Source organism: Meles meles, chromosome 18, assembly GCF_922984935.1.
Source record: "Meles meles chromosome 18, mMelMel3.1 paternal haplotype, whole genome shotgun sequence".
Taxonomy (NCBI): Eukaryota; Metazoa; Chordata; class Mammalia; order Carnivora; family Mustelidae; genus Meles; species Meles meles.
In genome coordinates this window covers 14,078,744-14,090,561 of record NC_060083.1, presented here as the reverse complement: position 1 = coordinate 14,090,561, position 11,818 = coordinate 14,078,744, and the positions used below count along the sequence as shown (strand labels likewise).

General features: G+C 48.5%; 1 protein-coding gene across 3 annotated transcripts in view; it reads right to left on the bottom strand.

Moving 5' to 3' along the window:
- Nucleotides 1-785: 785 nt before the first annotated feature.
- DHRS7B (dehydrogenase/reductase 7B) overlaps nt 786-11,818 on the bottom strand; it is a 59,453-nt gene continuing 48,420 nt past the window's right edge. For all 3 annotated transcript variants that reach the window (XM_045984321.1, XM_045984322.1, XM_045984320.1), the window contains exons 4-7: nt 8,074-8,290; nt 7,391-7,483; nt 3,638-3,790; nt 786-1,999 (exon numbers count right to left, since the gene is read on the bottom strand). In XM_045984321.1, coding sequence (XP_045840277.1) covers nt 1,794-1,999; nt 3,638-3,790; nt 7,391-7,483; nt 8,074-8,290 — 669 coding nt within the window. In that variant the 3' untranslated portion in view covers nt 786-1,793. The remainder of the gene's footprint in view (nt 2,000-3,637; nt 3,791-7,390; nt 7,484-8,073; nt 8,291-11,818) is intronic.

Below are 11,818 nucleotides of genomic sequence, written 5' to 3'. Positions count from 1 at the left end.
AAATCAGTGGTTTGCAATCTGGCTTGGGTGTCGTGTGTAGGTTGAGAGAACCCTCGTGTCTGCTCCAGGCTCTGCGTGCTGACCCGCGCCTGGCCTGGGACTTGGTGGGCTCCACCGCTGTCCCAGTGGCCCCCAAGGCAACCACCCAGCAGCGGACTTGGTGCCATGTTCTGATGACGCACTGTGTGGCTGCTCAGCATGTGTCCTTTAGAGGACAGCAGGTCACATTGGTCTCCAGTTGCTGCCCATTTTGTTGAACAGGAAAGGACAGCACCTGGATCCGGGGCCCAGTGAAGGTGCCCGTCCACTGTGTCCAAGGACAGATGTTCCCATTCAGAGGCCCAGCTGCCTCTGTCGCTGCCTTTTCTTGAGGACCCGCTACGCACTTGGCCGTTTTAGTCTCAGAATAGGCTTCAGAGTGGCCGCTAAGGCTGCCATGGGCCCAGCTCTTCCCTGGCGCTCACGCCCGTGATGTGAACAGTGAGATCCTTCTCCTCTACATTACGAGGGAGGTAGATGGTTTATGTAGTAAATGGAAGAGCCAACCCGTACGTCCGTATCCACATTCCAACCCTGGGCCCCTGGAATGTTCAGGCCATGCTGGGAGCTGGGGACGACCACCAGATCTAACACCCCACTCCTCGTCCTCCTGCTCCCAGGAATCTTAAGAGCCTCAAACACTAACCATAGGCTGGCTTTGGCCATTTTTATTTCAGGGACAGCTGTTCAAGATACAAGCGCAACAGGGTCATAGTTAGGAGACGGCGCAAGATGCCACTAGGACATGCCAGGACATTTTTATTCCGAGTTGGGGAAGCCATACAAGACAGCCACAATTTCCACTTTCAGCCTCAATAATAGGTAAAGTGTCATCCTAAACATCAGATACGAAGTGGATTTACTCAACCTCAACCACGTATTTTTAATAAATCAGACAGGTAGAAGCAGGCACCCCTCTGGCTATGCTCCCAATAGGCACAGCTAACAAAGCGCTGCTCTCACCGGGGCCGGCTGTGGCCTTAGAACCCCCCAGCCACGCGGGCTTCAGAGTCTGACTCCCTAGAGCATCTGTGGGACCATGCGGGGGTTTCCTCTCCCTTTTGGCTATTGTGTCCTTAGTAAATTCATCTTCTGCTTGGAGTGGGGCCTGGTCTACACGGCTTCTGGTGAGAGTTCACAGGGAAACTGGGGAATGCCTTTAGGTACTAAAGTCGGCATCACTTGGGCTATATGGAAAGACAGAACAAACAGAAGCCCGTTTGTTGTGCTGGACAATGTCCTATAGGACCCTGGAAATGGATACGGACAACGGCATCTTCAAACCACAGCCTGCTCCCTTGAGTACCGTGGGGGACTCTGCCAAAACCATCAGTTTGTGATCCAGATCAGTCAAATGAGAGAAGTGGGTGAGGTGATGTCAAGATGTCTTCCGTCTTCAAGGCTGAAACACTTTCGAGGAGCTGGCTCAGGTTGGAATTCAAAGGAGGCACAGTGCTTTCAGCCCTTGAGGACTATAGCCCTTAACCGTTCATTTATTTCAGAGTCTTAGCCCAAAGCCAGCTCCACACTCGTTCCTTCAGATGCACCCCCCAGCCCTGAGCAGGTGGCTGCCCTTCTGGGTTCTCATTCTATTAGCAGGGGCTAGCCAGGGAGCTTCGGGAGAAGTGTGTGTTCCCTCTTTCCCACCCGTACTACGAGTACCCAGTAAGGTGTCAACAAATGCAGCTGCGCCCAGGCAGGCCACCACCCCGGGCAGGTGCCGCTCCCCCTCCCCCCCCAACTCAGACGCGCCACTAGGAAGTCTTGGACTTGCGCTCCTTTCTGGCCCTGGAGGCCATGAGGCTAAAGAAGAGCCCAGGAGCCAGAGTTCGCAGATAAATGGCCAAGGACGGCAACAGGTCACCCAGGATCACATCTTTCTTTTTCTTCCCCACGGCAGCCAGAACATCTCGGGCCACCTCCGCAGGGCTTTGGCCCTGGGCCGTGCTCTTGTCCATGACTAAAATAAACAAAACAAAAGAAAGACATGAACTACAAAGCAGAAGTTCCTCTCCCAAGGACTTGAATGGACAATGACCAGCGTCAGCTAGGTTTGCTGAATTTCCCACCACGAAGCTCTCCCCGCCATCTGCCAGGGGACAGGTGGGACACCTCCATCCATGACTGTTCTGTACTCACAGAAAGGATGAAGCCGTCTGCAGTTCCGTGTGTGTGAGTGGGGAGAGGCGGAGTGTGGGTGAGACGTGGAATGAGGCAAACAGGGCCTCCTCAGTGCTTAGGAACCGGTGGTCCGTGACAAAGACCAAAGGCCAGCTGGGATGGGGTCCCAAAGATTGAGCCTTCACACACACTGATTCCACCTTGGGAATTGTCTATTGGAACCGACAATGAAGGCTGGTGTGGCCCTGAGTGGGTCTTGGGTGACTTGGCTTGAGGTCTGCCAGGTGAGGGATGGGAGAAGACTATACCACTCCTCCCCCCACAGTGAGAATGAAGTGACTCAGGAACAGATGTCACGGTTCCCCACATCCTATGTTATCTGGACAAGGACCAGGAAGAAAGCCCTGGTTTGTTAGAGATGTTACAGAGAGGTGCAGGGTTTGTGAGGTGTGAGGCTGGTTAACACCAACTGATGTTCCTACTTTCCTTATAATCTGACAATTTTGCCCACAAAATAGAACCAACTGGCAGGCGGAGAGGAAAGGCCACCAGCACAGGCCATCTGCAACCATCAATGAGTTGTCCAAACTGCATCAGCTTCCTCCCCAATATCTGCTCTCCCTGTGTTTCCGTTAACACAGAATAGGTTTCTGATTGTTATTTACTTTTAAATGCCACAGAGGCAATTGTTAAAAAAAAAGATTCTCCCAAGTATAAGTAAGTATGAACCTTTCTGGCTTGGTGCTTCTGTTCGGCTCCTGCTGACTTGCTGGCCGGGGGTGGTACACAACCTGCAGGCCCCTGCTGAACACCAGGACACAGGCCCAAGAGGGCCCTCCACAGAGGCAGGACACGGCGGTCACTTCTCAAGAGGTGGGGCCATGCACGCGAAGGGGAGCAGAGCTGGCCCCCGCATCAACAGCACAGGTGGGCCGGTGGGCCGGAGAGGCCGCAGGAGGCCTCGGAAGGCTGCTGGAGCCCGCATGCTGGGGCCAGGCCATCCAAGCCCACCAGTGCTGACTGCATGTCAGCTCACCACGTCTCTGGCTGAAGCAAGATGGGGACTGAGACCGGCGCACCCAGCCTCACCCCAGAGGCTGCATTCTTTCCTTTGAGCACCCTGAAATCAGTCATTTCTCAAGCACACTGGGCGGGGAATCTTTTGGGTCAAGCAAGCCATACTTTCCATGAAGTTAATCCACTTTAGTTTTACTTTAATGACTTTAATTTGGAAGCTTGGGCTTTCTAAGTCCTTCAAAGGACTCAAAGTCCTGGCCACCAGGGACCCTGTTCTGTCACCTGCAATGGTGAGCTCAGGCTGCAGCTGGCTCGTGGTAATGACCACGAAGCAACGGTATGTATAACCAATACCCGCACAGCAATACCCACCCACAATTTTTAAAATTACATCCCAAATGAAAAAAAACAAAGCAGCACATCTCACTGTGATGGAAGAAAACAGAAAGTAGGGCCTCACCTCCATATGTGGACCCATCAGCAGTGACGGCATTGAGAGAGAGGTTGGTGTGGATATAGCCAGGGCTGATGACGGTCACCTCGATCTCATACTGCTCCATCTCGGCACGAAGACAATCAAAGAAGGCCTGGGTTGCGTGTTTGGAAGCCGCATCTGCAAAGGTTCATGGCCAGACATTCAGGTGAGGGAGAGGGCCTGGGACAGGCCTACAGATTCATTCTCATTCATTCTCTTTTATTTAAAAACTGATATTACAATTTTAGATTACAGTAATATAGCAGTGTATATTTCCTGAGTTAGGGAGGCATACTGTATTCTTTTTTTTTTAATTTATTTGACAGAGAGAAATCACAACTAGGCAGAGAGGCAGGCAGAGAGAAAGGAGGAAGCAGGCTTCCTGCTGAGCAGAGAGCCCGACGTGGGGCTCGATCCCAGGACCCTGGGACCATGACCTGAGCCGAAGGCAGCGGCTTTAACCCACTGAGCCACCCAGGCGCCCCGGCATACTGTATTCTTATTCTCAGGAAATACCCTGAACTGTGTAGGAGTAAAGGAATGTCATGTCTCCAACCTTCTTTCAAGAGGTTCAGAAAAAAAAAAACTGGAAATCTTATACACACATGTATGTGCATACACACACAACACACACAGACTAGGACAAAGCAAATATGGTCAAATGTTAACAACTGGGAATCTGTGTGAAGGGGACATGGGAGTTCTTTGTACTGTTCCTGACACTTTTCTTTAAATCTGAAATTCTTTTTTTTTTTTAAAGATGTATTTATTTATTTTAGAGAGAGTGCGAGAGTGTGAGTGGGAGGGCAGGGCAGAAGGCGAGGGAGAGAATTTCAAGCAGACTCCCCGCTGAGCACGGAGCCCAACACAGGGCTTGACCTCACGCCCCATGAGAGGCCCCGTGAGCAGAAAACACAAGTCAGACATTCAACCAACTGAGCTGCCTAGGCGCCCTGAAATCTGCAATTATTCTAATGTTAAGCATTAAAAGAAACAAAAAACAAAACAAAAAAAAACCCTTAATGCCTAATAGGTAAAACATTCACACAGGACAGAGGACATGAAGTAAAAAGTGAAGGTCTTCCTTCTGTCCTCTAGTTCCATTCTCCAGAGGTCACCTGTGCTACTGGTGTCGCAGAATTTATCTTCTACATATCCTATGTACATATATGTGATTTGGCACTTAAAGAATTTTTTTGAGCTCATACTGTCTACATTATTCCTGCAAGCAGCTCTCTTCACGCAGGGCCGCAGAGCGATCAGTCTCTGTGCTGCCCACGCAGGCCCGCCACGCTTCCACGGGTCCGGGACCACAGAAGCCGCACTGGCCATGGGACTGCGTGGGTGGTTTCCAGGTTTTGTCACTGAAGCAGTGCTACCAGGGAGCATCCCTGCAGGCAAGGGAGTGTGTGTCTGAAATCCATGCCCCGCTTTCTTATGTATTTTGTTTGATGAGCTTCTGTGGAGTGGCTCTCTGTCAGGAAAAGCTACCAAGCTTGCTCCCTGGGAGCCACGGCTCCAAACATGCTGACAGGCGCTCTGCGTGGAGACACGGTGACCTGACAATGACATTCTTGGAAAACACACAGCATCTCCACTGAAAATCAGTTTCCTCTAATTCAGACTTCTAAATGTTCTAGTGTTAGGAAAGGGGCAATCCGTCAACCAAGAAAAGGGAAAAGGGAAAGCAAGGAAGTGTCCCAGTGAGTCCCGTGAGAAATTCCAGAAGTTGGAACTCACTGCAGCAACTTCTGGAGGCCACCACAGGCTACTGGGGACTGGAAGCATAGTTTGTGGGTAGGCAGGTAGAGCTTCTCCTATCAGCTGTGATCCCAGGGGTGTAGCCCAGGCCTGAGGACAGACAAGAGTCATCCTGGGGGCCCCCCAAAATAGAAGGCTGCACCCTGATACCAGGTCTCACAGAATCTCAGGCTGTAGGTCCTCAGGCAGCTGTGCTGACCTACACTGTCACCATGGCTGGCAACAGGGAGCCCTGCCGAACTGCAGGACACGGGGCTCAAAGTGCCACCTGGGTTATCTTCTTTGGTCCTCAAGACAGCAGTGGAAGGCGGGGTGAGCTACTCTCCCATTTCACAGACGAGAAGACTGCTACACACCAGGATTAACCAACGTGCCCAGGTGCACTGCCACACTCAAGTCTGCTTGTTACCAAGTGCCCAGATCAGAGATAAATCAAAGGTTGGAAGTAATTTCGTACAAAGAACACTGTATAGCCTTCACCCTGATTTATCTATTACTAACATTTCACCTCACTTGCTTTATCACTGGTGATTCTGTTTATTCCTGAACCGCTGAGCTGCCCTCGATAGCTGTCCTGTGCGGTCAGAGCTGAAACAGAATGCTAGCAAACAGGGAAATCACCACTACAGGAACAAATATGGCCAGAGTGCTTCCAGAATCACAAAGGACTTTCCGTCTCCAGATGTCTCATTTAACCTTTAACGCTGCTCTGTGGAGCTTGTGTGGGAGCCATCAGTCTCTTCGCAAGCAAGGAAACGGGGGTCAGAGGAGTTTAGCTACTCGCCCAAGGACATGCAACTAGAACCACGAGGCAGAGCAGGGGGTCCTATCTGGAGAGGAAGAGGATGTCTTTGTGACAGTTCCAGATCAGCCACGCCGTGTCATCCAGCTGGATGTCTGCTAACGTCCTTCCAAAGTGCTGACCCAGCTCTGCTCTCCCTTCCCTCGCTGCCAATTCTGCAGCTGCCTTTGGGTGAGGCCGGCGCTTGGAGGCGGTGAGAGCAGAGGAGGCTGCCACAGGTCAGTCTAGCGGAGGGTGGAGCAAAGAACGGAGCTACCGGGGCAGTCTGGGAAATCGCCTTTAAAATCTGTCAACACAACAAGCCCAGGTTCCATCTGCTTGCTGGCACAATATGATGGCAGGCGGATGGGAGAAATGAGATCTCAAACTTTTGGCGCAGTCACTTGCACACGGAGGTGAGAGTGGGAACTGGAAGTCAATGTGGCAGTTTCATTTTTTTGCTCCTACTTACTATTTCCACTTTTTGGAGACCCTTAAAGGATACCCTTTAAGGATATCCTGGGTAGCACATCATTGCTACTGGTCAAGAACTGAAGGGAAAGCGATCTTCCTGTGTCCAGGAAAATGGCTAAATGACTCACGTCACATCTATTCAATGCATTACTACAGACCCACTTGAAAGGATCAAGTGAGTTGCATATGTTGATGTGGAAAGTTGTATTAGCGAGTGGAATAAGCAAGGCACGGAACAGTATGTATACTGTAATCCTGTGTCTGAGTATTTGATCACAGGAATGAAGTTGGGAGGCACGTGCTGCAGAGTGATCACGTGGACATGCTGTGTGTCCACGGTGAAACCCAGTAACGGGCTAGTGGCCGACACACGCACGGCACGTACGCGTGGGTGCACTCCAGCCCGGCATGCATGGCACTCGCAGACTGCCACAATCTCCCAGCGGCCCTCCGAGGCTGGGACTGCCCCGGCCTCCCTTTTACAGATAAAGACTGGGGTACAGAGCAGTGGGCACCTTTGCACAAGGTCACATAGAGGGGGTAAGGAGCAGAGCTGGAACCCAGACATTCCGCTCAGCAGAACATATTCTGATCAAGCCCCCTCACACTCTGCGTTGAGTATTTCTTACATGTCTGAATTCTGCATGCTAAATGTGCTTTCTTTATAATCATGAGAAGACAATAAGGAAAAACACTTGGGGGAGAGAGAAGAGAGTACTCACATGCTGATCGGAAAGGAATGCTGATTTTGCCCTGGATGCTGCTGATCGCCACAACATGGCCTTGTCGTCTTTTGATCATGGAGGGCAGGAGTGCTAAAGAAAGACAGCAGAGGCTTTAGCGGAGGACCCTTCTGGTCACTGCAGCTAACGGGGACAGGAGGAGACCTCACTTATCATATGCAGTCAGAGCCAGGGAGATGAACGGGAAAAGCTTCTCATGGGGAGCAGCACACTGGTGGGAACTCTCAGGCCTCTGGCACCCGGCAGACCGCCAGGAGGGAGGAGCGGTAAGGGTGCGAGGAGGGAGGCAGGCAGACACCTGGTCACTAGAAACGGTCTGCTCGGTCCCCCTTTCTAGGGAGAGCCTCTCCCCGTGAGTGGTATCTGTGGCTGGGCACAAAAATGTCCCCACTCTGCCTGGGCTAACAAATACCATGAAAAGGAAATGGATGTGATGCTGTACATCTCCCTGAGGAGAACCTCTTGATTTAAGGCTGGAAAGCAGATCAAGCAAATACAAAGGAAAGCCTGGAGAAAACAAACACCCAAGCTATAATGACAACACCCATTCCGGGGTAAAATAGATGGAGTTAGGCAACATTTAGCTAAAAAGAAATCAAGTAAAGTAAAAAGAGTGCCAACATAGAGTGCTCCTTTCCCTTTGACTTCTGGACTGTTGTTACCTTTCGTTAGAGCAATTGGGCCAAAGTAGTTTGTCTCCATGACTTTCTTATCCACGTCCATGGTGGTGTCCACGATGGTGCCTCGGTAGCTGATGCCCGCGTTGTTGATGAGCACGTCCACGTGGCCGAAGCACTGCAGGATCTCGGCTGTCGCGGCGACGATGGCTCCAGGGTCTGTGAGGTCAAAGGTCACCGTGTAAGGCTTGTGTGTCTGCACCTGGTCAAATACAACAGAAGCCAAATGCACCTTTAGAGTGACAGGCATGTGAGCCACATGTCCCTGCTTCTCAGAGCACCGGGAGTGGCCTAGGTGTGGCAAGGCACAGGCTCTAGTACCTCTTCCTCCAAAGAAATGTGGCCTGGAGGTTCCTGCCTCTGGTGCTTACACCACACCTGGGCAACTTTTCCCCGGAACTGAAAATGACTACTGAGCCAGGCTCCCCTCAATGCCTTGTGCCAGCACCGTGCTATGTCATCACGATATTAAAGAGTGCCCTTCCTGACAGGGGCCATCCTTTTCAGACAGTCCTTTTTGTTCGTTTGTTCAAGAAACATTTTGTTATATATCTCCTATGTGCCAGGGACCAGGGACAGTGCAGAAAGCAGGACAAACACCGTTCCTGTCTTCCAGAAGCATCCTGTCTAGTGAGGAAGACAAATTCTGTAGCTGTGAAGCATATCATGAAGAAGCATAAGATCCTAGAGAAATCAATAACTGAGCCGTCTAACTTAGAGGGCTTCCCAATGGATGGGAGTTTAATAAGAACTAAAAGGAGGGGTGGGGATGTGAAATCAGAGAAGATGACAGAGTAGGAAGTGCCAAGAATCTCTTTCCACCTGGACGTTGTACTGGCAGAAACTCTCTGAAGAGAAAATTCTGGAACTCTGGAGTATATCTGAATCCTTGCAGCCTCTAAGGCAGTGCCTGGCTGGCAAATTATAGATAATTTTGGTCAATTCTAGCCATTGCCTTGGTGGTAGGTTTCCATCCCCCATCCCTACATCCCTGTGGCAGGTAGTTGTAGGAAAGACAAGCCACACTTCTTGGGGCAGCATGAGAGAGCCAACGTAGGCAATAAAGACCCTGTCTTCTAAAAATCAGGTTTGTGTCCTGGTGGTGGATCACTGAGGTGCGGCATGGAGGCAAGTTGCATTATTTTAATCATCACTAGCTAAAATGGTTTCCAGTAGATTTAGAAGAGTTAACACATGTTGTTTTGATATTCAAAAATACAAATAAATCCCCAGAAAACATACCTGAGGAAGCCCAGACGATGGACTTATAAGACAAAGATTTTTAAAACAAATGTCTTAAAAGATCCTCAAAGTGCTAAAGGAAGACATGGAGAAAGGCAGAAAATTCATGTATATAGAAAATGAGTATCATTAAAGAAATGCCATCAAAGAAAGTGAAATTATAAAAAAAATTCTAAAGCTCAAAACAACTTCTAAAATGGAAAATGCTGCTCTGCGCCCAGCAAAGTTCTCATTCTTCATTTAGCTTTACTTCTTAGAAGTTTTCATCTTTCTGACCATCCACCATCTTTTAAACCTCTTTGCATTTTGTTTTTTCTGGAGTCCGACGTGCTGACTGATACCCACCCTCAACTCAGCCCACCGGGTATCCCGCCTCAGCCCCAATCATTTGGTTCCCCAAACCACATTTGAGAAAGCAGAAGGGTCAATCAGTGGAACAGAAGAGTGGATGCCTGACGTCACTGAGTCTGAGAACAAGAAAAAAGAATGATGAAAAGTAAACAGAGCTTATGGGACCTCTGGGACCCCATCGAGTGGATCAATAAACACACTGGGAATCTGAGAAGTAGAAGAGACAGAGAGAGGGGTGGAAAGAATATCTGAAGAAATAATTGCTGAAAATGTCCCAAACTTTATGAAACACATGAATCTACACATTTAAGAAGCTTAACACCAAGTTGGATAAATTCAGATGCCCACATGAAGACATGTTATAATAAAACTCCCAAAAGATAAAAGAGAGAGAGAGAGAGAATCCTGGAAACATTGAGAACTACTCTAACACAGAAGGAATTCTCAGTGGGGCGCCTGGGTAGCTCAGTGGGTTAAAGCCTCTGCCTTTGGCTCAGGTCACGATTCCAGGGTCCTGGGATCAAGCCCCGCATCGGGCTCTTTGCTTGGCGGAGAGCGTGCTTCCTCCTCTCTCTCTCTGCCTGCCTCTCTGCCTACCTGTTATCTCTGTCTGTCAAATAAATAAATAAAATCTTAAAAAAAAAAAAAAAAAGAAGGAATTCTCAGTAAAACAATGAGCTGATGTCTCATCAGAAACCCTGGAGGCCATAAGACAGTGGGTTGATAAATTAAAAGGGCTGAGAGAAAAAACTTGTCAACAAAGAATTCTGTATCTGGCACAACTATCCTTCAAAAATGAGGGAGAAATGAAAATTCCCAGTTGAACAAAAGCTGAGGGAGCTAGTTACCACCAGATCCACTCTGCAGGAAATTCTAAAGGGAGTCCTTTAGGTTTGAAATGAAAATAAGCTGGACAGTGTAACTTGATGCCATATGAAGAAATAAAGATCTCTGGGAAAGTAAATACACAGGCAATTATAAAAGCTACTATTATTGTCATTTTGGTTTGTAACTTCACTTTTTACTCTCTACATTATTTAAAAGATAAATGTGTTTAAAAATGTTATTAATCTGATAATGGACCAAGCACTGTATGAAAATGTAACCTGTTTGATGTGAACACCAGAAATGGGGGAGGACAGAGCCATAAAGCAGAATTTTTGTATGCTATGAGTCCCCTGAAAAACCACAAAACAACAGCTATAGAATATGCACCTGAGGAAAAAAACATTCCACTACAAAAAAAAAAAAAAAGAAAAAGAAAGAAAAATCAGGGGCATCTGGGTGGCTCAGTGGGTTGGGCCTCTGCCTTTGGCTCAGGCCATGATCTCCGGGTCCTGGGATTGAGCCCCACATTGGGCTCTCTGCTCGGCGGGGAGCCTGCTTCCCTACCACTCTCTGCCTGCCTCTCTGCCTACTTGTGATCTCTTTCTCTGTCAAACAGAGAAATGAAATCTTGGGGGGAAAAAAAGGGGGGGGGGGTGCCCGGGTGGCTCAGTAGGTTAAAGCCTCTGCCTTTGGCTCAGGTCACAATTCCAGGGTCCTGGGATCGAGCCCCGCATTGGGCTCTCTGCTCAGCAGGGAGCCTGCTTCCCTTCCTCTCTCTCTGCCTGCCTCTCTGCCTACTTGTGATCTCTCTCTCTCTGTCCAATAAATAAATAAAATCTTTTTTAAAAAATCAACTAAGCAAACAAGAAGACAGTAATGTAGGAAACGAGGGTCCAAAAAAGCTATAAAGCATCCAGAAAACAAATAGCAAAATAGAAGAAGTTCCTCCTTACTAGTAATTACTTTAAATATAAACAATTTAAACTTTCTCATCAGAACACCACTCGATAGCTAGAATTTTTTTTAAAAAATCCAACTATATGTTGTCTTTAAGAGACTCATTTTAGATCCAAAAATACAATTGGGCTGAAAGTGAAAGGATGAAAAAGAGTTATTCCATGTAAATAATAACCAAAGGAGAGCTGGAGTGGCTTTATTTGTATCAGACAAAATAGGTTTTAAATCAGAAAAGGTTACAAGAGACAAAAAGGACATTATACGCAGGCATACCTCAGAGACATTGCAGGTTTGGTTTTGGAACACCACAGTACAGCAAATATCTCATTTAAGCCAGCCAAACTAATTTTTG